At 53.0% G+C, this 27,694-nt stretch overlaps 2 protein-coding genes across 5 annotated transcripts; one reads left to right on the plus strand and one right to left on the minus strand.

The window, feature by feature from the left end:
• Positions 1–14,716, plus strand: B3GNT3 (UDP-GlcNAc:betaGal beta-1,3-N-acetylglucosaminyltransferase 3). Of its 3 annotated transcripts, none has more exons than XM_020780922.3 (2): positions 1–2,921; positions 12,083–14,716. In XM_020780922.3, exon 2 carries the CDS (start codon positions 12,089–12,091, stop codon positions 13,235–13,237), a length of 1,149 nt encoding a protein of 382 aa, XP_020636581.3. In that variant the 5' UTR covers positions 1–2,921; positions 12,083–12,088; the 3' UTR covers positions 13,238–14,716. The 3 variants fall into 3 exon arrangements, with proteins under 3 accessions (XP_020636581.3, XP_078235068.1, XP_020636580.3); XM_078378942.1 differs by lacking the exon at positions 1–2,921 and adding an exon at positions 3,118–3,255; XM_020780921.3 differs by lacking the exon at positions 1–2,921 and adding an exon at positions 8,327–9,121.
• On the minus strand, positions 14,668–27,591 carry JAK3 (Janus kinase 3). 2 transcript variants are annotated; one of them, XM_078378930.1, is made up of 24 exons: positions 27,457–27,591; positions 26,499–26,708; positions 26,089–26,212; positions 25,663–25,771; positions 25,193–25,338; positions 24,484–24,778; positions 24,019–24,141; positions 23,631–23,788; positions 23,141–23,252; positions 22,679–22,865; positions 21,859–21,983; positions 21,247–21,411; positions 20,465–20,549; positions 19,820–19,953; positions 19,324–19,462; positions 18,799–18,950; positions 18,268–18,418; positions 17,838–17,962; positions 17,236–17,425; positions 16,551–16,675; positions 16,193–16,365; positions 15,785–15,902; positions 15,368–15,478; positions 14,668–14,998 (listed from the first exon to the last, which is right to left on the minus strand). In XM_078378930.1, exons 2-24 carry the CDS (start codon positions 26,698–26,700, stop codon positions 14,882–14,884), a joined length of 3,366 nt encoding a protein of 1,121 aa, XP_078235056.1. In that variant the 5' UTR covers positions 26,701–26,708; positions 27,457–27,591; the 3' UTR covers positions 14,668–14,881. The 2 variants fall into 2 exon arrangements, with proteins under 2 accessions (XP_078235056.1, XP_078235057.1); XM_078378931.1 differs by lacking the exons at positions 25,193–25,338; positions 25,663–25,771.
• Positions 27,592–27,694: the final 103 nt, after the last annotated feature.

Raw genomic sequence — 27,694 nt, forward strand, 5'->3', positions numbered from 1 at the left:
TCCCATGCACCGCCTGGCGAATTCAGCCAGGTGGACACATTTCCGGGGAAGGGGCTTCCGAAAGGACGGGGTTCCCTGAAGGTGGGAAGTGTTTCACTCCTCCGGCCGCCGGAAAACAGCAGTGCCCATCAGCTCCTACTGTTGGCTGGACTGATGGGAGCCGGAGTCCCTCAAGCTCCGGAAAGCTGTTGCATCAACAGTCCAGCCTGTGTTTTATTTACTGTTTTGCTAACCATTCTACTTTTCAAAAGGTTCATAGTTCTGCTCTTCCATTTTCAAGAGTCCATTACAACCCAACCTTTTAGGGTTGATCAGGTTGTGGCCACGTGGAAATCCCAAACTCATCTCCTTTTTAAATAGAAGGTGGGCTTTTATTTCAGAGCCTCTTCCTTCTCGAGTGAAACTCTCTCCACCTGCCAGATTCTATTAAGGAATTCGGAGAGCAGGTTTTGGGGTCGGCCGGGGCCAAAAGTAAGTGGGGGGAAGCGAGACCGAAGAGCCAGGGCCATTTCGGCTGATCTTTTTCCTCCTTCCGCCTGGAAAGGATGAAGCCCTTAGAAAAGTATTTGGGTTGGGTTTTTGTTTTTTTAGGGCTCTTCTCGGGGTTCAGCGGGGAGGTCACTGACAGGAGCTGGAAAACTCAAGTGGAGACAAAGGCCAAACAGAGAAAGAGAGAAAGCCCTCTGAGGCAAACACCTTGTGTTTTTTTTCCCCCTAGCAAGCTGGGCAGGAAAGTCCTGTTTGAGCCTCTGAGCCGTTTGCCCAGAGGGTGGGGAAGCCACAGAGGAGCCGCAGTGGGCAGAGGGTGAACATTATCTAAAAGGGGGGGTTCATTTGCCCACAGGGTTGGGAGAGAGTTTTTCAGACCTGATCCCCCCCCTCTTGTCCTGGGGAGGCGGGCCACCCCGGGGGCCCTTCCCCAATGGGGCTTTGCATATTTATTTATGCTGAGAATTTTGATAACGTGTATTTTCACAACATCAGCAGAGTAAGGAGATACGGGTTAGCACCGATACTTATGACGCAGAGAGAGTAAAACCAACCACTTAGTCTATTTACATATATACATAGAGAATAGACATTCCTCTGGCAGCATAACATGAAGCAACGCACAGCATAGGAAAAAAGTTATCTGACTTACAGCAGAGAAAGACGTTCATTTTACACATGACTTATGTACAGTTCTGTGACCCATTGGAAGATACATTATTTTCTGTTACACCAAGTTTCATCAGGTACACAGCTTGTACAACATTAAGTCTTAATCTTTGACACCTGAATACAATCCGTACGGTGACTCAGGTAAAATCAGCCATTTTACATTTAATTAGACAACATCAATAGTTAATACCTTTTCATATCGAAATCTCAGTCCCCTTTCTCCCCCATAAGGGGACAGGTTGATCTAGAGAGCCACCGACCCTTTGCTGAAATGACCGGCCACAAGCAAAGATGGGAGTTGTAATAAATAAATAAAAAACATCTGGAAAGCCACCCGTTCTCCCCGACCTGTTCTATTTTCCAGTCCCCAAGTAATAAACTCAAAAGCGGTTCTTGTCTTCCGGTTGCTTTCCCTTTGTGAACCGGCATTTAAAAGGTGGACTGTTCCTGGCTCTGGAGGTTTTGCCTAGCCATTGAGGATTCACGGCCTGCTTCTTCAGGAATTAGGCGGCATTCACCGAATAAGAAAGCCAAACTCTCAAAAGTGGATTCAAACCATCCCGTGTCTGAGTTTGGTTAGAGAGCTCCAGCATTGTCTTAATAGGGGTGGTAAGAAGGATAAGGCAATCCCCCCCCCCCAGGATGGAGGGGGGGGCTTTTTTCCAACTCAGCCTATTTAGGATGTGGGTGTTACGCTGCCCAGCCATGAAGAGGGTGGTAGCCACATAGCCTTTGCTGCTATGATTGTTTCCCTTTGCCGGCTTGGGTATTTCTGCCAGCGGCACAAATGTCTTCATTGTCTGGCAAAAGTTTGCTTAACCTGGTGGATTATATTAGGCAGATGGAGATTGGGATGTTGCTGCTGTCAGAAGAGAAAGGCATTTCATATCTTCCCAAGAAAACCCTCTTAGATTTTATTTTTTTTGGCCTGCGGGTTTTTTCAAAGCACAAACCTTGTGGATAAGCGGGGAGCTTAAGCAATATCATAGCCCAGAACAGTGTCGGCATGTGGGGGGGGGGGGGCTTTTAAAAAATGGCCCCTATTTTATTCCTAAAATGGGCTTTCCATTTCTGGCCTTGAGTGGGCCTGGAAGGCCTTGTTCAGCTCAGAATGATGCTCTTTTATGGGTCTTGGGCGGGGGGGGGGGGGGGAGCCACCTTTTCTTTTTAATTTCCTACGGAGAGCAACCTAGATCACAAGTTGGGGGTCTCCGATTTTTTTTTTAAGTGGTGGGGGAGGGTGTTTGTGTGAAAACCTGGACAAACCTAAACAGAGAAAAGCATAATTGTGAATTTCGTTGTATGGGTATACTGTGTATATACTTACAATGACAATAAATTATTATAATGGGGAAGGCTTAAGAGCAGACAGGAAGCTGTTTCCCATCAAAGAGAGAGAAAAACAGCCATTAAGAAGAGAATTAACAGAAAATCCACAGCAGAAACGAAACCCAGCAATTACTAAGAAGCAAGGGGGGGGAGAGGGAAGTAGAAAAATGGCCCCTCAGGCACCAAAAATATCAAATGAAACCCAAGGGGTTGTTGGGAAGGGAGAAAAAAACACACACAATTCCTTTCTGTCATGATTAGGAACTCAATTTCCATCCAAAAAAGCTTCCCCTGTAAGTCTTAGGACTCAGTGAGGACTAGAATCTTGAAGTCTTTAAAAGTCAGGCCAAATCACCGCCTCTGTGGAACACCAGATGGCTCTTAAAGAAGACTAGTTTTTTCCCCACTTCTACCCCACACCGCAAAATAAGGTAAGTTGGAAAGTTGACGTTTCTTGGAGAGGGGGGGGGGGGGAAAGAGTGGAAGATCCCCGTTTGGTCTGTTCATTCTTCCTTGGGTGGGTGGGCACTTCTGTTGATTCCCTGTCCACCACCCCCACCCACACACCTTTCTTCTTTCTAGTTTGGTTCGGCCCCTGCCTTGTTCAGGTGAGAGCGATCTCAGGTGTGCTAAGAGGTGGAGCCGGTGGGGGGGGGGGTTGAGAAAGCGGAGGTGCGCCAAGGCGAAAGAGCGAGAGGAAGGGAGGAAAGGAGAGAGACGATCAAGAACGAGGGTTGGCTTGGAGACAGCAGGTCTGGCACCCAGGTAAGGGGATGATGCTAGGAGGAGGCCGGAGGGGGGAGGAAGGAAAGACGCCCATAACAGCTTTTAAGTGTGGAGGGAGGAACGCCTGCGCCCCATCTGTGCGTAAAAATCCCATCCAGGCGGCGCGCAAGCTGTTGCGCGCGGCTTCCAAACATGACTTTGGGAACGGGTGAGAAAAGGACGAACAGCGGCGTGTGGGTTTTGTCCTTTTAAGCCTCTTTTCTTTTTTTTTTCGCTTTAATCGATTCCGGGTCTTCCAAAACAGGTCTGCCCCCCCCCGCGCGCGTCCTTCTTCTCTGCTGGCTGGCGGGGCTCACTGGACGCTCCTTCCACCCACTCACGCACCCCAAGAACAAAAAAAAAAGTAACTTTTTCCAAAGTCTGTTTGGGAGAGAGAGAGAGATTCTTTTCACCAGGGGAGAGGTAAAAGAAATTCAGAATTTCGAGTTCCCATTAAAAAAAAAAGTAACCAACCCAACTAATTTTTTATTTCTCTTGGTTTTTTTCTCTCCGGGCAAACCTTTCCTTTCCGTGCCAATTTCGTTGCGGTGGGATCTTTCACCCTGTTTCTGCCACTATCCTCAATCTTGGTGTACTGTACTACCTGTTTGATCAGGGTGTGTCTTTTTTTTTATTACTGGGTGGTGGTTGCGGCCCTCTCCAGAAAGCTCTTTCAAACTCTGCAGCGGTTGATGGTTGCTCTTTATCTACAGTAAATCATTCTGGATATGCGTGTGGTTTTGCCTTAAGCTGCTTTCTGCCTGGCTTGAACCATTTGCCAGCAGAATGCCAGATTTAAAAAAACGATAGAGGAAACATCAAACCTTTGATGAAAGCCCACCACTTTACAGAACCAGGACCAAGATCCAGATGGAATCGTTTTTATTTAAAGTTCTTTTAAAATTGCCTTTGAAGGGTCCTGCTTTCTTTTGCTAGCAAGTTTCTAATTTAATTCCGTCTCCGGTTCCTGTTATTATGCTGAGAAAGACATAGATGTGTGTTATATTTTTATTTAACACTGGATTGAGGACCCCCTTTGAGGCTGGAGCTGTCTGTCTCTTATGGGCTGGGCCTACGTTGTCCGATGCACGAAGCAGTGGCTTAGGGCGGTGGACGTGTTTACATGGGGAAAACATGTTCTTAGCAACTAAATCTGATGTTTTCCACGGGGAGGAATTACCTGGGGACCCCGGAGAGAGGAACCAAGAGATGGGGCTGGCAGTTCGCAGTGTCAAAAACAACAGTTAGGCTTCGTAGCACCTGAAAACTGTTTTATTTTGGAGATGTACGGTGTGTTTCTCTCAGCCGACCAACCAATTTCTCAATGTGACTGGAAGCTTTCAGGCAGGGATTGATCCATTTAGAGTAGTGGTTCTTAACCTTTTTGAAAGAAACGCCCCCTTGAGCCATTGAGGAAGTTATCATTGCCCCCCTCCCCACGGTGATGATATCTTATTTATTTATTTATTTATTTATTTATTTATTTATTTATTTATTTATTTATTTATGACACTTAAATCCAATGACCCCTGAAAACAAAATTCAATTCCAAGAAAATGAAATGCCCCAAAAAAGTAACATTTAATGATTTAGTTGCAAGCGAATTTTAAGACGCAAAAAGAAATATAAAAAGGGCATAAAAACAAACCACAATGCAGGAACTAAAAATTTCAAGATGAAAACTCTGAAACTTAATTAAGATTGGAGGAAAATATATATTCATGCACACTGTAAAAAGGCTGCAGCCATCTTCACAGGTTTGGCTTGCTCCAGCGCCTCCCTACTGCCCCCCTTCTGCTCCAACGCCCCCACGCCACCCCTTTTCGTTCTACCACCCCCCTGAAAAATGAAATCGCCCCCTGGGGGGCATTATCGTCCACGTTAAGAACCACTGATTTAGAGTAAGCCCATTCAGATTAGTGGGACATGGTTAGGAGCTGGCCCACCATCCTCTGTGTGTCTCCTCAGGTGTAAGGCCTGTCGCCTAGAGTAGGGTTCCCGGCCTGCTTGGTGTGTCTAGGAGTGTGGTTTTCGTGATCGTTCAAGGGCCTCAAGTGGGTCCTAGAACAGATCAAACCGAGCTTTGCCTAGAAGCAAAGAGGATACTATGAAGCCTGTCCAACTTTGGGCATGTCGTGAGAAGGCAGGATTCTCTGGGGAAGACGATAATGCTGGGAAAGGTGGAAGGCAGTAGGAGAAGAGGAAGGCCGTATGTGAGATGGATTGACTCTGTCAAGGAAGCCACAGCCTTGAGTCTACAAGATCTGGGCAGGGCTTCTGGAGGACGAGACGTTCTGGAAATCTCTCCTTCAGAGGGTGCCGTTCAACCGGAAGCCACCAGACGGCACAGAACAGCACGTTCCTCAAAAGATTCGCGAGTCTGCCTGTTGGTTCTGTGTTTGCAGAAGCCAGCATATGTGGAGGGACCCACAACATCTGGTCTGTAGTTGGTGTGCATTGTGGTGTAAGAGATGGGCTCCGACCATGGGGACATGGGTTCAAATCCCTGCTTGGAAATTCTTCCAGAGGGGTGCTGACACTCCTTGATGATCTCACTTTGATTTAAATAAAAAGCCCCTTAATTGTGTGCCATCAAGTTGATTCTTGACTTACGCCGACCGTTTTTGGGGTTTTCCATGTAGAGAAAGCACAGAGGGGGTCTCCCCGTTCCTTTTTTCTGGGCCGGCCTGGGAAGGAGCCCAACTTGCCCAAAGTCTGCCCGGGCTGGCTCTTCCCCCAGGTGGCCCGGGGGGGGGGGGATTCGAACTACATGGCTATAGTCCGCAACCTATCTGAATTGGTCGGGGCGAAGGGCCTCCCCCTAGTATCTCCCCTGACCAATTTGCAGCATTTTTAAAATCTAAAGTGCGAGGCCATCCGCCGGGAGCTTTCTCCTTATTTAGCTACAGTGGATCGAGCAGAGATCTTGCCTTGCCCGGTGAGTCTTGACCATTTTCAGCCTGTGATGCCTGACATTGTGGACAAGGCGCTAGCTCCCTGTCGGGCCACCACCTCCTCCCTTGACCCTTGCCCGGCCTGGCTAATCAAAGCAGCCAGGCCGACAACAACTGAATGGGCTGCAGCGATAATTAAGGGGTCTCTTCAGGAGGGGAGGCTTCCCCCTGCCCTCAAGGAGACACTCATTGGGTCCATTCGAAAGAAACTTAACTTGGCAGCGAATTATATTGGCAATTATAGGCCCGTCGCCAATGTTTCATTCATCAGTAAAGTGGTCGAGAGGGTGGTGGCCGATCAGCTCCAGGCGCACTTGGAGGAAACAAATGCCCTGGATCCATTTCAGTCGGGCATCAGGACGCACCATGGTATGGAAACGGCATTGGTCACCCTGTTAGATGACCTCTTGAGGGAGGCCGACAGGAGGAAAACCTTTCTGCTGGTCCTCCTCGATATCTCGGCCGCCTTTGATACCGTTGACCATAGTATCCTCCTGAGGAGGGTCTCCGAGCTGGAAATCGGTGATCAGGCATTGGCTTGGCTCCGATCCTTCCTGGGGGACTGTCCTCAGAGAGTTCAGCTTGGGGAGCATGAGTCGGCCCCGTGGAGCCTCAATTGTGGGGTTTGGCAGGGGTCGACTATCTCCCCAATGCTGTTTAACATCTATATAAGGCCGCTGGGTGAGGTCATCAGGGGGTGTGGAGCGTCGTGCCATCAATATGCTGATGACACGCAGCTCTACATCTCCTTTTTGCCAACTACAACGGATGCCGTCCTGTCCCTCCAGCGCTGCCTGGGGACCATACTGCAATGGATGCAGGAAAATGGGCTGAGGCTGAACCCGGACAAGACGCAGGTCCTGAGGGTGGGTGGACCTAGCATCAGTGGTTTGGGAAACTCCCTCTCTTTTTGGGGGGGCGACTCTCACTGCGAAGAGTGAGGTGCGTAGATTGGGGGTCCATCTGGACCAGGCGCTTGCCTTAGAATCCCAGGTAGCGTCCATGGTCCGCACCGCGCATTTCCATCTCTGGTGGAGAGCGCAGCTGCGCCCCATCTAGATGTTGGGTCGCTCACCACTCTGGTCCATGCACTCATAATCTCGAGATTAGACCACTGTAATGCTCTCTACGTGGGGCTGCCTTTGAGAACTATGCGGAAACTCTAGATGGTGCAGAATGCGGCGGCCAGACTTCTTACTGGGGTAAGGAAATATCAACATATTGCTCCCACTTTGGCCGCCTTGCACTGGCTGCCCATTCGGTTCCGCGTAGATTTCAAAGTTTTAACGCTTACATATAAAGCCCTAAACGGTTTAGAGCCTCGTTACCTGACGGAACGCCTTCTCCCACCTAAGTCTACCCATATCACTCGATCTAGCCAGGAGGTGAGACTGAGGAGCCTAACGCCGAGGGAGGCCCGGAAGGAGAAAACGAGAAACCGGGCCTTCTCGGCGGTGGCTCCTCGTCTTTGGAATAGCTTCTCTCCTGAGATCCGTATGGCCCCTTCCCTGGGCATCTTCAAACTCCAACTGAAAACCTGGCTGTTTAAGCAAGCCTTTCTCCCATCCACCGCCTGATTTTGTTCTCTGTGCCTTTTCCCCATCTGATTATTGTGGTTTCTTTTTTTTTTTTTTAGTGAAATGTTATGATTTTAAATTGTATTAGATTTGATCTGTTGTTACCTGCCCAGAGTAGTCGGTACGACTAGATTGGGGGGGGGGGGCTATAAACGTAACAAATAAAAAATAAAAAAAACCTCTGGCTTTGCAGCTGGAGACTTACACCATTTGCAGAGAAGTTGTGGAGTAATTTTCCTGGAGGGGGGGAAAATCTAGCTTGCCGTGGACTTTCGTTCTTCCCACTTGGTGACGAAGTGGCACCAACCTATAAAAGTGTGCGTAATTTATGATTTTTTTAACAATTGTCTATAAAAGGATTACCTTTGCTCTCCACCGGCAGGGCTTATTCTCCCCTTTTCCTTCTTCCGGGACGGAGCGGCTTGCTCAAGGGCCACTCAGGCTGGCTCTGCTTTGCCGGAGGCCCCATGGGGGGGGAGGGGGGATTCGAACTCGCCACCTCGGGCTCCGCCAACCAGAGACCTCCATCCAGCTTCCTTTCCTTCCCGGAGATCCCAGCAGAGCACGAGTGCCGGTGACCTGGGGACCAGCTCTCCCTGCCGGGACCTCCCGGGGGTGGGGGTGGCCCCCTTCCCTTAACCCACATCCCTTGAGCTTCCAGAATGTGTTGGGCAGGTCTCGTCCTCAGGCTCTCCCCCCACCCCACCCTGGCGTTTTCTCTTTATTATTACTTTTTTCCAGCCGGGGAAAAAGCCACATCCTTGTCCATTTGATTCCACGGCTTCCTTTCCCCCTGCCAAGGAGAAACCCTTCTGTGTGTGTCCCCCCCCCCCCCAAATCCCAGTGGTGTGTGTCCGTTCTTTTCCAAAGCCCACAGAGCTGAGTTTCATGGCTAGAGGAAGTGACCTCTCCTAGCGAGAGCTCTCCGGCTCCTTTTTGTGCACTCTGTGCCGCTGTGTGTGTTTATCTTTGTAAGCTGCTGGTTGTTGGGGTTTTTTTTTAAGCAGCTGTACATCGGTGCAGCCTTCCTGCCTCCCTTCCTGTGTCGGATGTGAATCGAGCAGAAGCACGAAGCTTTGGACTTTTGTTTCGGCTTGTGGGCAAGTGCTCCCTGGTGTGCGCTCCCTCTGACAGGGGCGAGCCATGGAGACCTGCTTTTGAGACCTTATAAGAAAGACCGTCGTTTAGTCGTTTAGTCGTGTCCGACTCTTCGTGATCCCATGGACCAGAGCACGCCAGGCCACCCTGCAAGAATAACGTGGTTTCCCAGATCTAGACCCCGGTGGGCGTCAGGTCTCAGTGTGCACGTATCTCGCACCTGATGCTTCTTTCCAGGTAATCGAACATGGGCAGGATATGTCTAGGGGTGTTTTTTTTTTGGAGGGAGGGGGACCCAGGTTTTCCCAGTAAGGCAACCTTTACAGAGTAAAACTTGAGCTTACATTCTTATTTAATTAGTTTCTTAAGAAATAATCAATCAATAGAAGTTCTTGCCCCGAATCTAGCGCCAGGTTCTGGAAGAAGCTCCTTTGTATTGGGAGAATTGGGAGGAGCATCATCTCTTATTGATCTTCCAGTGTATAAAACGATTAAATGAACTGGTAAGTAATTTATTGACAGTTTTTAAAACCGAACCCAAAAGGAAAACACAATGTGCGATTTTGGATTTCCTTGCCCTCTTTGAGAACTTTGGTGGGCCTCGATGGGACTGCTAAATAATCTGGACAAGAAATAAATGCAGTTTATCTTGCTGCAAGTCCACGGGGGCGGGGGGAGGGAAACATCTCTGTGTTGTCAGTAAGTTTCCACCCGCCCCAGGCTGAACTGAAACCTAGCTCGGCGTCGGATACCCATTTCTGTGCCGGTTATTTTTTTTTTTTTCCTGGTGCAGGCACCTAACTCAAAAGGCAGGTTTCTGGAGTTATGCAAGCATGCAAAGTTTCAATTGCAAGCCTTCACTTTTGGGTCCCAGCAAAGTAAGAGGACCATCCCACCGTGACTTTCTACAACACAAATGGGGGCGGGGGGGGGGAAGCAGAGTACATGTTAAATAATGTTGTGATTTAAAGCCTAGAACCGTAGAGCAAGAAGGGGAGCCCCAGGATCATTTCCCCCCTCCCAATTACAACAGGCAGTTCTGCGGATGGTGCCCATAAATCTTGATAAGCCTTTAAAAAGGAGATGTTTCTCAGCTCTGTAAGCTCCTGTTTCCGTGGTGATGAAGGTAATTTCTTAAGACATTTGAAAGACTTTGCTGGAAAAGAAACAATGAGATAAATCACTTTTGGTTAAAAAAACAATAATTATCAGGAAGGCAGAGTAACAAGTTTTTAGCATCGGGATAATGTAATTTGTGGCATTTAGGGCTAAAGCATACATTACAGACAACTCGTCATTGGGAGAAGGGATTCCTTGAAACTGGAAAGCATCTGAGGGCAGGAACAGACCCTGCACATCTCTGAGAAAATTGGAAGGGGGGGGGTGCTTCTCATGTTGGTGAGAGGCCACAGAGATACAATGCGGTTTTCTCTTCAGAGTGTTTTCCCAGCCTATGGGACCTCGGGGCCTGGTTCCCATGGGGCACAGGAGGTGAACAGAGGTGCCCATCATCCACAGCTGAACACCAGTCAGTTATGTGTCGTCAAGGGTCATGCTTGCCTGTCTGCCCGGAGGGCTGGGGCGAAACCCTCTTCCGTGCACCTCCATGATCTCTCCGTTTAGCTTCTGCTCTACCTAACAGGGTGGAGCCCTTGTGGGCCCTTGGGCGGCTTTTATCTTCCTCACCAGACCGGATCGCTCGGTGTCACCTTGAATGACACCTTCATAGAGGAATTGGGTGTCACCTTGTTCTTTTTTTTTTCTGGCCTTGGAGATGCCAGGGCGCGCCGGTCATTGGACTCAAAACAATTTTTTAAAAAGACGCCCGGCCTTCCTGTGCGGCTGCCCCGTGACGCAGGGCTGGCCGGCAGCCGCTTTCCTTGGGCGTGGAGAAGAATCCTGTCTAGCCCCGGGGGCTGCCTCCGCTTCTGCTGCTCCCTCCCTCTCTTGGGGTCGGCTTCTGAATCTCTGCACTGCTCGGTGGCTTGCGCGCCTCCCCTTAATTCTCAATGTTCCCGTTAAAAGCAAAGTTGGAAACAAGGTGGGCCTTAAATCCTAGTCTGGTCTATAATCACGTTTTTTTAAAAGAGACTCCTCCAACTCAAAAAACCAGGGGATCCTCGCTTGTCGTCGCACGGCGCACAACCGCTTTTTAGAAATCTTTCCCGCAACTCTTTGGCCACCCATGGCCAAACCCGTTGAGCTGGGTAGGGACGGGTACGAAGCTGCAAAGAATTAGCTCCTTTCTCTGTTTCTTTCAACAGATTTGCTTCCCTGCCTAGGAATAAAGCACAGCTCATACAGTGCTTAAAGCATGCTTTTTGGCATTATCTTTTTTAAATGATAGCAAGAGAAACGTTGACCGCAGCAGCCTCTTCCTCCTTCCACGCTTTCTTTCACTTTGTTCGCACGCGTGAGAGAAAGAGGAAACGCTTACTGGAGGTGTGTTTCTCTTGGAGGGCAGCCCAGTGTGGGAGCGCTGAGCCCAGCCTGCCTTCCTCCTCGGCCTCTCTGGCTGTTCTGGTTCTTCCGTGGAATAAAATTGGGGATGCGGACACAGAAACCGACCCCCCCGCTCCCAAACGGGAGATAGCCTGTAGGAAAACCACAGAGAATGCCATGAGATTTCTGGTCTCCAGTCTGAGAATGAGACAAGGAACACTTTGTGCACATGCTCTCGTGAACACACACGTTTGGGGGTCCTTAAAATTTGCACAAAACAACCCCACGTGTAACAAGGCAGCCGTTTTAGCCATCCAGGAGGAGGAACGGAAACAAGCAGGCCGTCCCGGTCAGAACCCTGGACGTTTTAAAGCAAGGCGGGGAAGATCTCTTCCTTCGGGTGTTGCTGCACCGCTGGTCTTTCCCCCCCTCCTATTTGGCTGAGGCTAATGGGTGTTTTAGTCCAGCACGATCTGGAGAGGCTGCCCTTGGCTGACCTGGGAAGCAGACAAAGGACACATCACTGGGGCGGGATGGATAAAAGATCTTGAGGCATCATGGCATCTGGGCTCCGACAGAACAGGATGGGTTTGGTTTTCCACTCACCTAGTGGCTCCTTGGGAGTCACTATAAATGCCAGTGGAGACTGACTTCGCCAACCCGTGGTGGCGCTCTAGTGGCCGTGAGTTCCGCCAGCTAACGGTGTGCCCTCCCTCAAGGCCCTCCCATCCACTGAGCTCTTCTGCTTTCTTTCAGGGGGAAATGGCCCGAGGCTGGTGCTACAGAGTGGAAGCTGCCGTCCTGAGTCTGGCTGGGTTGATCGGCCTGGTCTTCCTCCTCCATCGCGACGATGCGCCGAGCGGCCGCGGCTCGCGAGAGGCAAAGGAACCCTTCGCTTCAGCCTCGCCTCTCACGATGGAAGCCCCCCGGCCCACCGCCGCCGAGTGCCGAGAGAACAGCACCGTGGCCAACCTCACTGGCTTTGCCGAGCTGCCGGGCCACATCCAGGACTTCCTGCGCTACAAGCATTGCCGGGATTTCCCTCTGCTCTTGGATGTGCCGGAGAAGTGTGGGGGTCCTCAGAGCTCCCACCTGGTCTTCCTGCTCCTGGCCATCAAGTCCTCCCCGGGCAACTACGAGCGCCGGGAGGTGATCCGGAAGACCTGGGGCCAGGAGAGGACCGTGGCCGGCGTCCACATCCGGAGGGTCTTCCTCTCCGGGGTGGCAGCCAATGCCCGCGAGGCACGGAAGCTCAACCGCCTCTTGGCGATGGAGGCGGCCGAGCACCGCGACATCCTTCAGTGGGGCTTCCAGGACAGCTTCTTCAACTTGACCCTCAAGCAGAGCCTCTTCCACGCCTGGCTCGACGCCCGCTGCCCCGGCGTCCGCTTCGTCCTCAACGGGGATGACGACGTGTTCGCCCACACTGACAACATGGTCCACTACCTGCTGGGCGTCCCCGGGGCCGGCGACCGCCACCTCTTTGTGGGCCACCTCATCTCCCACGTGGGGCCCATCCGGGAGAAGTGGAGCAAGTATTACGTGCCGGAGCTGGTGACCGCCTCCAAGTCCTACCCGCCCTACTGCGGCGGCGGGGGCCTCCTCATGTCCGGCTTCACCTCCCGGGCCATCTACCAGGCCTCTCTGGATCTCGAACTCTTCCCCATTGATGACGTCTACCTGGGCATGTGCCTGCAGAAGGCCGGCCTCGCTCCGGCCGCCCACGGGGGCATCCGGATGGTGGGGGTGCGGGTGCCCTCCTCCACCCTAGACTCTTTTGACCCCTGCTATTATAAGGAGCTGCTCCTGGTCCATCGCTTCGTGCCCTACGAGATGCTACTGATGTGGAGAGCGGTCCACCAGCGGGGCCTGGTCTGTGGGAAGAAGCTGGAGGTGTACCAAAGTCCCTGAGCCACCTCGGAGAGGATCCGAGAAGGATGGATGGCCCTGTCTTCACCGACGGCCTCGGTCGGTGGCCCCCTTGCTCAGGTTCCTCTCCCTGGTGCCTCCATGAAAAGGGAGAAGCCTGCAAGGTCTCCTTCAGTCAAGACGTTTGAAGAAAGCCGCAGGATTTTGCAGGTCTTGCCAGCTGGGATAATATTTCGGAGGGTGTTTTTAAAAAAATTCTCAACCAAATCTTTCCAGGCTGGCTCGCTGGTGGGAGGGCGGTTTTCCCCCTTTTAAAGCCCCATGGTGTTCTTCTGTGGCCCTCTGTGGTTTCCTCAAGAGTGAAACTTTGTTTAGGGGGAAAAAAACCACACAAACATGTCAGGAATCGCTGGGGCTGAAGGCTAATTGTATCTCTCCGAGGGCTCCCGTTGACCACGGGCACACTCTTCAAAGCTGCCTTCTGTCCGGCCCTGCAGGGGTGTTTGGTGCAGGTGGCCCTTTTGACCTCCTCTCATGGAGAAAAGGGCAGCCCAGCCAGGCTGCTCCGTCAGAATCGTCTGTAGCCGAGCTCATGCTCACGGACATCTTCCACTGAATTTTATTAGCCATCTGGCTATTTTTGGACACCTCCGCCTTGTTTAGAGCCTCTGCACTGAGATGCTGCTTATTTGGGTGTGGGTTTATTTTTTTGTGTGTGTGTATGTGGATACCTGTTACGGACTGCAACTCTTCCCTCTGACTGCACAAATTCCTTAGCACTGACTTGGATCTCTGTGGCTCCCGAGGAGTTTGAATTCAATGCATCTTCTCTGGTCAGAGACGGAGGCCGCTGGGGCGTGGAGTAGGGGGGTTCCCACATGTGCCTCTACCCACTCCTTGCTTTTTATTGTCTTTTTTTTTTAGGGGGGGTGTTAGGAAAAATCCTGGAAATTGCCATCACGCCATCCTTCCAAAAGGCCGTCAGTGAAGGGTCTTGGAACAGCAGGAGAAACAAACAGAGATGTGGGGATGCATCCGAGTAACAACAATAAATGTGAATCCTTACGGCTGTCTTCTGCACAGCTCGAGTGCTACCTCTGTTTCTGCCGGCTTCCCACGAGAATCACGCCCGCTCCGAGGGGTGAGGCTCTCTCCTCCCCCCCACATTTTCTGCTGCCCCCCAGCATCTGCCCCCAGAGGCAGCCCCTTTCTGGCCCCCTCATGGCAGGGCCGGTTTGGGCCCTCAAGAATGTCCGTAGGTCCGTTAAGTTTCCGCCAGTTGCCATATTTGTGAGGTGGTTTTTCTGCGTTGCCACCAAGATTGAGGTTCAGACCCTACTTCCCTTTAACAAAGCGGGCAACCCAGCGGTCGCCGGCTTCCCACAGACACACGACTCGGCTCTCGGGACAATTGTGACCAAAAACGTTTTGGCGAATGAACGAACTTCGGCAAACATGAAAAAGACGAAATGTGAAATGGAGAAAAAGCAAATAAATGATACGTTTATTTTTTGTTAACAATCTGTCAGTGTCTTCTCTGCTTAGTTTGTTGCAGGTGGGCTTAGAATCTGAGCGGAGAGCCCTGGGGCTTTAGCGGCCACCCTCCGCAGGAAGGCACCCGCGCAGAGTTCAGAGCAAGCCTGGGCGCCGGGCCACCCCAAGGTGTGCTAAGACACCCACCACCTGCTAGTCCTGAGTTTTGCAGCACTTCTTCCTCAGGGCTTCGATCTGGGAGGCCAGCTTGCAGAATTGGGGCCGCTGGCTTGGCGCGAAGGACCAGCAGGATTCCATCAGAGTAAAAACCTGGGCAAAGCCCGGAGCAGAGAGAGAGAAAGAAAGAGAAAGAGGTAGAGTGGGTAGGCGAATCAAGGCTTTTCGTCAAAGTTTTGGGGACCTAGCCCAACCTCTCTGGGGTCCCCCACCACCAAAAGGTGGTCTTCCCCCGAACCTTCCCTCCCATTTTCTTGGATTTCGCATCCCTCTGTTTAGCCCTGGCGACAAACTCTTATCTTTTTCCGTTCCTGGGTGTCATGCCACGCTGGCATCCCGCTCAATCTGTTCAAAGTTTGACATCAAGTGCCTAGTCCTCATGACTGTACCCCCGTGAGCCTGCGATGTGTGCCTGGCCGTATCTAAACGTTTGCCCTCGGAGCATGTGAAAGGCTGGTTTACCTCTATGGGGCAGCCCGGGGGGGTTGGAAGGCGCCGGTTTTGCTTTAGCAGTTCAAGAAGGAGGCTGGCCATGGAGGGGGGTTTCTCGTGCCCCATCATGCGGAGAAACTCCTAAAAGGGGGGGGGGAGTGGGAGACCAACAGAGAGGGCAGAAAATGTCACTCTGGTGGACTTGCTTAGCTTTGTGTTTGCAGGTGCTGATGTTAGAAACGAGCAGAGGATAAAACTGAGTTGTCGTCGAGGAGTGCTTTCCGCCAACTCCGTATCTTGCATTTAATGGGATTCGATTTGCCAGGGTGCCCCCCCTCCGAGGAAGAGAAAGGCCAGCTTTGAGGCTGGGCAGATAAATGTGAATAAAGGGACATAGAACGATGGCCGAAACACCCAGCCAGAGTCCCCGGCGTTGCTTTCTCTCACCTCCGAAGGGCTCCAGGTCTTGCTGCCGTAGGTGAAAAGTTCGTAGAGGACGACGCCAAAACTCCAGACGTCCGACTCTTGGGAGAAGACGCTGTTGGCCAGAGACTCTGGCGCGTACCTGCCCGGGGAGGAAGGAAGCCGCTCCATCAGAGAGAAAGAGAGAGAAAAAACAACACCAGCGGGGGTCCGGAGTTGGCTGACTTGCTTATTTTATTTGACTCTTCCTTGGCTGGCTTCATTCCAGTTGGAGGGAGCCCTGGGTTCAAATCCCTGTTCAGCCGTAGAGGTGACGAGATGATTTTGGAGGGGTCGGACCCCTTCTCGAACCCCGCACACACACGCACACACTGTCCCCCCCCTCCCATGCCCTACTCCGGAGGTAGCCTTTCTCCTCCTCCTCCTCCCTACCAGAAGATGGGGCTCTGGCCCGGTTCCCGCACCACGTAGTAATCTTTCCCCTGGGGCAGGATTTTGGCCAGGCCGAAGTCCCCGATCTTGACTCGGTATTCACTCTCCACCAAGACGTTTCTGGCCGCCAGGTCCCGGTGGATGTAGCGCCGAGAGCCCAGGTAATCCATGCCCTGTGGGGGAAGAAGAAGAAAGGGTGGCCGTGATGGCACCTGGAAGGTGACTCTCTTGACTGTCCCAGGCGGGATTTGCCGGACCTGGGTTCGAATCTCTCGTTTCCCCCTTTTGCTCCCCAAAGGACCTGGATGCCCCTGTGCGCAGCTGCACGGGCGCATGCTTCCTCTCTCCTTTTGCTCACCTGGCACACTTGCCAGGCGTAAAGCAGCAGCTTCCTGTGGTCCAGCCGGGCGTGGCTCTTCTGCAGGTAACCCCGCAGGCATCCGTGGGGCAGGTACTCCATGACCAGACAGAGGCAGTTCCGCCCTGGGAGGAGAGAGAGAGAGAGAAACGGTTCCATCCTTTGCCGAGAAATACCCAAAATGATTTCCCCTTTTTTAATTTTTATTTTGAATTTATTTTTAAATTATTGTCGTCGAATGGCAGCATTCCACTGAAACTGCATTTAAAAATTCCCTTGAAACTGAAATGAAGTTTCTTCAATTGAAACATTCAATTACTGTAAAACTAAATTGAAACATTCAATTAAAACTGCATTGAAATGTTCAATCAAAATTTTGAATTTTCAAAAGATCAATTAAAATTCTGCATTTTAAAATTCAATCAAAATTTGGAATTTTAGAATTCAACCAAAATTTTGGATTTAAAAATTCAGTGTGATAAAAATTGCCTCCAGGTCTGTCGGAGCCCATTGGACGTCTTTGGGAACATCTGGAAGCGAGATGGCTTGTCGAACAGGTGGCTTTGCGGATGGCTCGAGGGGGCTCTCGGGGCGAGCTTTACCGGCAGCTGTCCATCCAAAAGAGGGGTCTCTCTCTCTCCCCCGCCCGGACCCACTGGCCACCGTGCTGCGTGTCCAGCCTCACCCCGGCTGTAGCAGACTCCCCGGTAGGCCACAATGAAATCGTGGTGTAAGGAGCGTAGGATGGCGATCTCCTTCTGGAAGGCCTCCCGCTGCTCAGCCGAACTCTGCTGCAGCCGCTTCACCGCCACCAGGTCGCCGGTGCCATCTCCCAATGGGTCATAGCGGCACAGCTCCACGCTGCCGAAATTCCCCTGCGGACAACCGAGGCACCGGGTTGATTTGTGGGGTGTTTGTGGGGGGTAATGGGGGGGGAGATCCTCAATGATCTCTCTCTGGGCATCCATGATTTAAGGGGGCTTTCCTTTCGCTGTGAGTGGGGGAGGGCAGAAGGGGGGAAAGAAAAAAAGTGAAGAATGATGGGATTTGTAGTCCACAAAAAGCTGCAGTCCCGACCTGCGGCCGGGCGAGCTGGCTCAGTGTAAAGAATGAATGGGAGGGGATCCGAGATTTTCCACTGGGGTTCGCTTTCCTGGGTGTCGTGCCATGCTGGCATCCACCAAAAAATGCGGACAGTCAAGTTCCTCGTCCTCATGGGTTTCGTCCCTGTGTGCTGGGGTACCTCTCCCAACCCTGCTGAACTTCTTTGGTTTTCTGTTTGCTCACCTTGCCCAGCACGGACATATATTTGAGGTGGCGGTCCTCAAAGACGGTCGGATCCTGGTACGTGGCGACGTTTGTGTATCCGCCAAAGTTGTCGGGGACTGGGAGATCAGAGAGGAGCTCGTAATCTGAGAATAAAATGTGTGTGTGTGAAAAGCAAGAGGGAAAGAACTGTGAACGGCAGGAAAAAGCAGGAAAATTCAGAATACGGCTAGCAGTCTCTGGCCAGCACGCAAATCGGACTTTAGGTTCAGAGACAGAAAGGACGACAGAGGGGATTCTCAGCAATGGGCCGTGTTGGCACCCAAAGAGGGTCACTGTGGTGCCATGGTTGGAGTTCACCCTCGGGAGACCCGGGTTCGAATTCACCACCCGCGATCAATGGCTCGGGTGCGTTCGTCCCACCTCGGGCCATCTTTGCAGGGCGGATTACCTGAGCTGATGAAGCCGTTCAGGTCCCGAAGGACGGCCCGGAATGTGGGGCGCCGCCGGGGGTCGTAATCCATGCACTGGGCCACCAGTTGGGCCAGTTCAGGCCACGGCAGAGCCGGCAGCCGCCCGCCCTCTCGGTAGAACTGGCATTTCTGCAGGGAAGGGGGGGAAAGGAAGCATTTCTCCATGTTGATCTCCCAACCTATGTGGTGGATGGAACTCGGAAAGGTTGGCCTTGTTTTGGACTACAGCTCCCAAGCTCCCCTGTGCTGGCTGGGGATGCTGGGGCATGGAGTCCAAAAAGCAAAGTGTCCTGAGGGGGGGGGGGAGAATGTCCCTGTGTATGTCTTTAATGCTTTTAATGTTTTGGGGGAAATCATCAATATTTTCTCTAAAAGCTGTCGAATTTTAAGCCACACAGGTGCCGGAGCATGTGTCTGCCCGCTGGATCTGAGGCTCTCCCTTCCTCCCCCTGGTTGCTAAATCTTTAAACCCTGGAGGGGGCGAATCCCGCTGTGCCCCCAGGGCTTACCGCTTCGGGCTCCATGGCGCTGAGGGGCACGTGGCCCCCATTAAAGATCTCCCACAGGGTGGCCCCGAAGGCCCACCGGTCCGACTCGGCCGACAGGTTCTTGGGTTCCTCCAGACATTCGGGGGCGACCCAGGGAACGCGGTCGGTTAACACTGAGGTGGAAAGAGAAAAGGACGACCAAGCAGCTGAATCAAAAGAGTTCGGCTTTTTCATGGAGCAGGTGGGGGTAGCAGAAGGACGGGGGGGGAAAGCCCAGGGGGTCCCCGGGGGGGTCTTGGAGCCCCTCTTTGGGTGGTGGGTGGTAATGCCCTCCTCTGAGTCGGGAAACAAGCGACCCACGGGCCATTTGCGTTGCGAACTGCCCTCCGTTTGCAAAATAATGGGAAGTTCGTCTTCCCGTTCGTCCGGGGCTCTTTTCGCACTCGACGAATTTAGTGCTTGCTTCGCTGCACCGAATTTTATCTATTTCGATCCCAACGGGGTGTGTGTGTTGGAAGCGAGAGCGCCCTCGCGGCCTCAACTCACGGTCCGGCGTGAGGGACACGGGGCTGATCCCTGGGTCGCTGAGCTTGATGAAAGGGGGCTGCCCGGTGGCCGGATCCCCTTCCCGAGCCAGAAGGACTTTCTTGGCCGAGACGTTTCCATGAACGACCCTCTTGTCCTCCTACATTTGAGAGAAAGGAAGATGAGAGAGACCGGCCGGGCTTGGCCAGGAAATTCGAACCCGCCACCCAGTGTGGCCTTTGCCCCTAAAAACAGACCCTCAATTCCTTAGCTCGCTGCATTTCCCCACAGCCACCTGACGGTGGCGCCAGAGCTCCTTGGAAAGCATTGGAAACCCGGTTGCTTAGAGGGCCCTCTAGTGGATGTGCTCATGAACTGCGGCCTGCTTGCCATTAAACCCTCAATTCCTTCTGCCAGAGCGCCTCCTGCTGGCCGAATGTGTGCCATGTAGCCTTTTGCTCTCCCCCCCCCCCACCCCATTAGCATGCTTCGTACCTGACACCGGAGGGGAACCTACCAGAAAGTTGAGGGCATAAGCCAACTGCTTGGAGACTTGCAACTTCCAGGAGGCCGTCACGTGGCCAGTGGCCGTGTTCCTCCGCAGGTACGTGTCCAGGGCCCCGTACCTCACGTACTCTTGCACCATGATGTCTGGGAGAAAGGAGACCACCAGGAGCATCGGCCAGATCGTCTGTCGAGCCCTCCCCCTCCTCCCACCTTTGCCTCGCAACAGCCCTGCGAGGTTGGTTGAGACAACAGGACTGGGTTCAGGACACTCGGTGAACTTTGAGGCTGAGTAGGGATTCGAACTCAGGACCCCCCGAGCCTGAAGCCAGAACTCTAGACCCTGTTATACTCTCCGTTAGAAGCTAGTCCGGCATAGGGGCCAGAGAGGCAGGGGAACGCCAGCCCTCCCCATCATCCTCACAACCAGGGCTGATAGGAAATGTTGTCCTCAAACCCTCCGAATGTAGTCAGAATCTCACATATCTGCAAGTTGGTTTATTATAATTCCTTAGGTTCTTACCGGCCTGGGCGAGCCGATTTTTGGCCCCAGGGCTGGGAAAGGAGGCAGGCTTTGAAAATGGGGAAACAGATTATTAATAAGCTGAGTTTGGGGATGGGAGGGAGAGGGGGGAAGGCAGGGGGGGTCTAGACTCACTTTCAGCACCCACGCAGACGCCGTGAAGCAGGACCAGGTGTTTATGGGAGAGCTGCCCAACCAGACTGGCGGCTTCCAGGAAAGGCTGAAAGGGAGAAATCACCATCAACACGCAACTCCCCCCCTTTCATATTTTATTGGGGTCCATGTCTCCCCAATTAGTTAGGAGGGTCTGCATTTGAGCCAAAAGCCAGATGCATCCCAGCGCTTGGTCGTGAGACCACCTCAGGCTCAACCCTGGGCAGACTGGGCGGTCCTCCATCCATCCTAAAGCTCCTGTATTGATTAAGGTAGAACTCTGAGGACTAGCGCCTTACATAGCCCTTGAAGTCCAGAAAGGGACTTTTTCCTGCTCTATAGGAAACTCCCATCTGGGAAGCAATGAATGTAGCTAATTATGAAGAGTTGACTTCTGGAAGGACACGGGGGTAACGTTGCAAATCACACCCGCCATGAGGAAGGACACAGGCCGGTCTCCTTGGGGGGGGGCTATTTAAGATATTCCCAGAGGCGTTTTTGGTGAGGATTTTTCCCTAGCTTCATGACTGCCTCTGTTTTGGACATGTGTATGTCTTTTTTTTTAAGTCACGGAGGAAGAACAAGCAGCCGGGCGAAGGAATACGGGGAGTTTTAAACATTGCAAAGACTCAAGACAACAGTTCCTTTCTGGTTGCTAGAAAATGGGAATGAATTACTTTAGGGGGGTCACTTTTCTCGCTGTCTGGCGTTGCTTTCGCACGAACCAAACCGGACCCTCCCTCCTGCTTTGCCAGCCACGTCACCTCCACCCAACGGCTGTGTCCGGGGTCCAGGATTTTCATGGCCACTTCGGTTACGTGGACTTCGTCTGTCCCTCCTCCTTCCTCTTCCTCATGGTCGTCCCCCTTCGGATCTCGCTTAAGCCCCCGGAAGACCCTCGTGAAGGTCCCTTGGCCCAGGTTTTCACACTGCGGAGGGCGAGAAGGGGGGGGGGTTGGTTGAAATGAGGTTGCCAACTGACCAGGAAATGTGAGCCCCGGCTGCTCCTCTACAAAGAGGATTCATTAGCCCTTCCCTCCTTACATCGCATTAGACCAGAAGCCACAGGTGGCCCACGGAATCCACAAACCATGTTCCTAAAATAAAGCCTTCTATAATACAAAATAAGATAAAATTTAAAAATGAATTAGCATTAGAAGCTCTGTGTTCCTTTAATTCTGCCTCATTCTATTCTCTTTGAGATGATATTTTATTGGCTTACTGTTCATGGCCATGTTGGCTGGGGATCCCTGTCCCCCTTAAAAAGTAACTTTTCCCAGGTGAATCTGAGGGGCGAAAAAGGAAAAAAAAAACCACCCATCTCTTTCTCTGTGTCTCTTCCTCCATTTCCACCCTTCCCCTCCTGACAGCCTTACCTGCACCAGATTTTCCACCTGGATTTTGTGGAATGTCATCTGGATGGCGGCGCGCCGCGGGACCGAGGGCGAGATGGCGAGCTGGTGGCGGCTTCCCCCGCGCACGATCAGGAGGTTGGACTTTTCTGCCGAGAGAAGAAAGGGAGGTAGGAAAAGGAAGACGGTTTAGGGGGGCCACCAGGAACCCATTCTTCCGCATGCCAAGGATCCCCCATTCATTCCTGCTGGCCTTCTTATCAAAAAATAACTCGGCCTTTGGAGAAGTGCTAAACCAAGCCCGGTGAGTCGTAAATGTGCCTTAGGTCCTCCCCCCCCCCACCCCCCTCCTTCAGTTACACTAAAGCCACACTAAAGATGCAGTGAATATTTATACATTTTTTTACATGGCAAAAGTGTGTTTAGGCATCTCAAGAATTTTTATTTATTCGTTTACAATTATCTTTTTGGTGCTCCGGGATGCGTACAGCAATAGCCCGAGTTTTCATCATCAGCCTCAACAAGACCATATGGCTGGAGAGCAACATGACCGAACCCTGAATCCAGGTCGAAACCAATTCCCCCGGTACTTATTTTGAATCCCAGATTTCTCCCTTGCACCAAAAAACATTTGCTTGTGTGCAAATCGCAAGGGGGGAGGAGGAGGGGGCAAAATGTGCAAAAACGGTCTCGTAATCCCAGCAGGGAGAAAACGTCTGAAATGTTTTTGTCTCTCGGTTCCACCAACAGCGGGCAGGGTTTTGAATTTTGATATCGGGGAATTGTTCACAGGCCGGAGGGAGCCCCCTGATTTTGCCAGGCTCCTCGGTTGCTTCCCACGTACCTTTGGGCAGTGGGGGTAGAAAAGTGCCCAAGTGGACGGCTGTCCCGTCAGCCTCGAGGGTGAACTGCTGGCAGACCCCTAAGAGCTCTGCCAGGCTGCAGAAGGTTTTGGTAACCCCAGGAGTCGAGAAGGCACCGTCCCGGTTCTTCTGGATCAGCAGGCTTTTGACCTCCTTCCAGCCAGGGGTCTGTGGTGTGCCGAGGAGGAATCAGGGAAAGAAGAATAAAATTCTTTTTAAAAAGACCCCCTCGGTTCCAAAAGGACGCGAATCGGAAGGTCTCCTGGCCACCGAAGGCCGGAGCTGGGTTTTAAATGCGGGTGGTGGCGAATTTCTCGCCGTGCGGAGCCATTGGTGTGTGTGTGGGTGTCCCCAGATGTGGATAAACCTCTGAAAGATGGGGGGACGGGCGTCTCTCCTACAGATTCGGTCCCCCCCCCCCCCAGCGAGTTGGTCATCCTCACCTCCAGGCAGAGGGTGAGCAGGTAGCTGGCAAAATCTTCTGGGCTCCGCCGGAGAAGGAACGCTCCCTGGTTTTGCCCGGCCGCGTCCAGCTTGCTTGCTGCAAACTCGGACCTGCAAACGGGTCGTGGACGATTGTGCTATTTTTATTTTTAAAGGAAAAGCAAGCATGGAGACCGACCACCCCATAAAGCAAACATGGGTCCGAGCCCCCTAACCTGGGCGTGAGTTCTGCCCACGGGGACCCACTTCGCTTGCCGTGGCTGGATAGGGCACACCCAACAGCAGGCCAGGTCCACGGGGCGTGGCACAGAAGGCCGGCTCGCCCCTCGTGCCGCCACAAGGACTTGTGAAAAGGGGGCGGGCACACCACCTTCCCAACACGGAAATGCCTTAGCAGCCTTCGGTGGGACCCTTCGGTGGCACCCACCGACCGGAGGGGGAAAAGGGTAGCTTCCTTCCACGCCTGGGCGTTTTTATTTCTCGACTCACGCAATGGGGCCATGGCACTTATTCTCCAGATCCTCCAGCAGCCTCGGTGGTGCAGCTTCCTTGCAGAAATAGTGGCAGGAGTCGACCGTCAGGCGGTAATAGCCGTCCACGAGGGAAACAAAGGAAAGGGCCTCAGCCAGGCCCGGGAACTCCAATTCCTGCAAAGAGAAAATGACATTCTATCCATATGGACTACAACTCCCATAATCCCCTGGCTGGCTGGCAGGCAGGAAGACACACATCACAATGGGAGGAAAATCTTCCTGGTGGCTTGATCCAACCAGAGCCCTCTCTTTCTCACGAAGCAGGGGAGCAGGTAGAGAGAGAAATCTGAAGAAGGGTCCGGGTGAGCCAACGGAGTCCCAATCGGCAACTTTTCCCCACCTACCAGAGACCGTCCATCTGTCTTGGTCATGCCGACGACGCGGCTCTCCACGGGCAGACCCTCCCGGCTGGCTTGCTTGACGGTGATGTCGGCGATCTCCGGGAAATCGCAGAACAGACTGGGACCCTGAAGGCAGTGGGGGAAGGAAGAGGAATCGGAGTGGGGGGGAGAGAACGAAAAGAAGAACGGATGTTCCTGGTGTCGCCTTTGGAGGAGGAGCCTCGTTCGCAAAAAAATTGGCAACATGGGGTCCTGGGAGCCCTCCCATGGACATGAGGACAAATTTCTACTTCTCCTTGTTGCCCACCGTTCCAGAAATAAGTTACTCCTCTGGAATACAGCACCCCTAACCCAGCATCCCCAGCTTTTGGACTGCAACTCCCGGCAGGCAGGCTTTAGAGGTTGGAGTCCTTAAAAGTCACTTAAAAGGCAGGGATAAAGTATTCTCCGATCCGGGGCCGGTCCCACCTGGGAAATGCTGCCCTGGCTGGACAAGATCCCCTTTTCTGCTGAGACGTGGATCACCCACGCGGCATCAGGGGCTGCCTGCCCGGGGATTCGGGCGAGGAAGGTCTCCTCGGCCGTCGAGCCTGCCAGGCCTTCCAGCTCCGCCAGGTACTTCAGCTTGAGGAAGTGGAGGTCGGTCAAGAAGCGGCTGACTTGGCACAGAGAGCGGCCAACCTGGCGCCGGATCCGTTTTCGCGTGAGGAAGTTTTCCGCCTGCAGCTGGGAGCGCAGACTCTCCGGCAGGCAGGACTTGTAACTGGGAGAGGAGAAAGGAAGAGGTTGAGGAGGGGTGGGGGAAACAGAGGCTTCGTGGGAATAATCCAGGTGGACACCTCTCGCTGAGAAGCACAAGAGTCTTCTCCCACCCCCCACCCCCACTATCTTCTCTTTAGGGGGATGAGCCTGTTTTCAGAGGGGAAAGCCCAACTGGACCCATGTCTCCCACCCTAGAAGGGTTCTTGCTGGTTTGCCCGCATCCATGAGGACTAGAATCTTTGCACGACGGTGGTTATGGGAAGGACCACAGCTCAAGGCTGGACTGGCTTGGAAGAGGAGAGTCTTGAGGGCCCTCGGAAGACAACAGAGGAGCCGTGTGGGGTGTCCAAGCCGAGAGAGAGAGAGAGAGAGAGAGAGAGAGAGAGCCAGGTGCCCCACCTGTCCGGGCTCTCACCTGATGCTCCGGAAGACCTCTCTCAGGGGCCGATTCCTCTCTTTGGCCATCCGCAGCAGGTCCAAGACAGCCAGGCTGAGACAGGTCTCCTGAGCCTCCAAAGTCCAGGGCAGTTCCACCCGCTGGCTGAGGAAGTCGCTGCGGGACTGAGAAGGAATGGCCATTTCAGAGAATCACGACGTTGGAGGGGGACCTGTAAAGGCCATCCAGTCCAACCCTCTCTGCTCGAGGCAGGAACCCTAAACCCACCAATGGGGGGGGGGCTCCTCACCCCCTCCCGTGGTCATGGGTCCCGTTAGGAAGGTTTTTTTCCCCTGGAGATTCTGCCGAAATCTGGCTTCCTGTCGCTTGAGCCCCTCGCGACGCGTCCTGCTCTCTGGGAGTGACCGAGGACAGATCCTCCCCCCCCTCTCCAACACCTCCCCCAGCAAAGACCTTGGGGGGGGTTCAAAGGGGGTGCCGTTCCTCACCTGGGCAAACAGGTAGTCAAGAGCAGCCAGATCCAGGATAGGCTGGAGCTGGTGGTTGAGGCCCATCCGGTAGGATTTCTTGGGGCCGAACCAATTTGGAAAGAAGAACCTGCTCCCCCCCCCAAATAAAAAAAAAGATGATCAAAAAGGGGAGGAAATTTAAAAAGAGGATTGCTGAGCCATCAGAACAGAGGGATCACTGTTTCAGAACACAGACGGGGGGGGGGCTCAATTACTGGTTCCCCAGTAATTGCCTTCTCCCCTTGGCCACTTATTCCATTTATGTCTCCAAAAAAAACCCCTAATTTTGCATCTCTCTCTCTCTCTCTCTCTCTGTCTTTCAATCAGCAGGTGCCATTTTCTGCAAACGGAGAGCCCGCTGGGGGGCCAAATACAAAAAGAGACTGGGAATTGTTTGCGAGGCACCTGATTCTGTAGACAACCACTTGGCTGAAGGATTCATCCACGGTGAAGACGTGGCTGGGGGCGAACCATCGGGCGAGGTCCTCCGTGGCCAGAGAGAAAAGCGAGTGGCAGACGGGAAGGATTCCTGCAAGAAAGAACGAGCCGGCGGGTATCTTAAGCTGGCGGGTGCTCTTGATCAGAGTTTGGAGGTAAGAAGTAACGGGCAAGGAGTTACTGACAAATGGCCACGTGGACTGAAGTGACGTGGGCTTCTCCCCGATCCACCTTCTTTCCACCAGGCCCGATTGACCTTCTCCCTTGACCTTCTCCACCCTCAAATTTATCTCCTGGTGGCTTGGGAATCTTTCTTGGTTTGGGCATGGGATACCCCCAGGTGTTGCTCGGAGCAGGGAGCAGGGCCCGTAACTCACCACATGCCGTGGCTGCGGCCACGCAGAGCTCCTCGGCCGTGTATTCCCCAGAGGAGAAGCTGAGGCTGCCGGCCGTCTCCGGCGGGCCCTGGGAAGAGTTTGGTTGGTGGTAGAGGAGGACATGGAGGAGACCCGCTCCGCCGGAGGAGAGGCTGTGGGTCCGGTGGCCGATCAGCGGCGTGTCCTCGGCCACGGGAAGCATTGTGCCGGCTTGGAAGGAGAAATCAACAACAACCATTTTTCTTAGACAGGTTAGCAAATCTGGCCTCAAAACCAGAGGAAGACAGAGATATCGATTTGGACTTGTTTATTCAATATATAACTCTATATCCTTGTTTAAGCTCCCTGCTTTCCCGTGCTCTTGAGGCGGGCGAGAGTTTGCATTGGATCAGTTGCCCACCCCCTCTCCAGTTCTGCTGATAAATAGCGGGGCGTCACAATGTTTGGAGATAACGATGGAGATGGTTTGTGGCGGGCGGAGCGAGGTGTCGAGGCTGGGAAAGGCTTTTTGCAAGAGGCAGAAACCCACCGAACCGAGGCCACGGATTCTAAATCCGGCACCGGATTGGGGGGGGACCTTCCAGCCACCCTCTCCAAGAGCAGCCAGGGAGTTTTTTTGGGGGGGGGCGTTCCAAAGGAAGGGGTCCAATGGCTCCCACAGATCTCTCTTTACAGAGGGAAAAAAGGGAGGTGAGACTTTGGGGGGGTTGGTTGCACCTGCTGTCCCCCTCCCTTTATCTACCGCCTGTCGGGCTTGGACCCCCTCGCCCTCCCGTTCGGGCCGGCCCCGGCTGTCCCTTCTGAGGATGGTCTCCTGCATCCTTCTTCCCTTCGGCTGCTTCCCCCCCCCCCACTTCCTCCTGTACCATCTACTTTTAAACATTTATTTTGCTGTCTGCCAAAGGCTACATCACCCAGCGTCTTATCCTACACCTTGTTCTAGGTTTTGCCCACTTGCCTTTGGTTGGGGTGGTGTCAGAGAGAGAGACGAAGGGCTGCTTGTGGGCCCCGTCCGTCCGTCTTTTCAGAAGCTGCGGAACGGTGGAAGGGCCCCCAGGCCCTTGATGGGACCCCCCGGGAGACACCAGCCTCCTTTTTGGGGAGGTTGGTGTTGGTGGGTTTTCTTTTCTCTCTGCGCCTGATCTTCTGAGGTTTCCAAGCCGGCGAACAGAATGTTGACTCTCGACCTTGTCTCG

Source organism: Pogona vitticeps, chromosome 7 (assembly GCF_051106095.1).
Source record: "Pogona vitticeps strain Pit_001003342236 chromosome 7, PviZW2.1, whole genome shotgun sequence".
Taxonomy (NCBI): domain Eukaryota; kingdom Metazoa; phylum Chordata; class Lepidosauria; order Squamata; family Agamidae; genus Pogona; species Pogona vitticeps.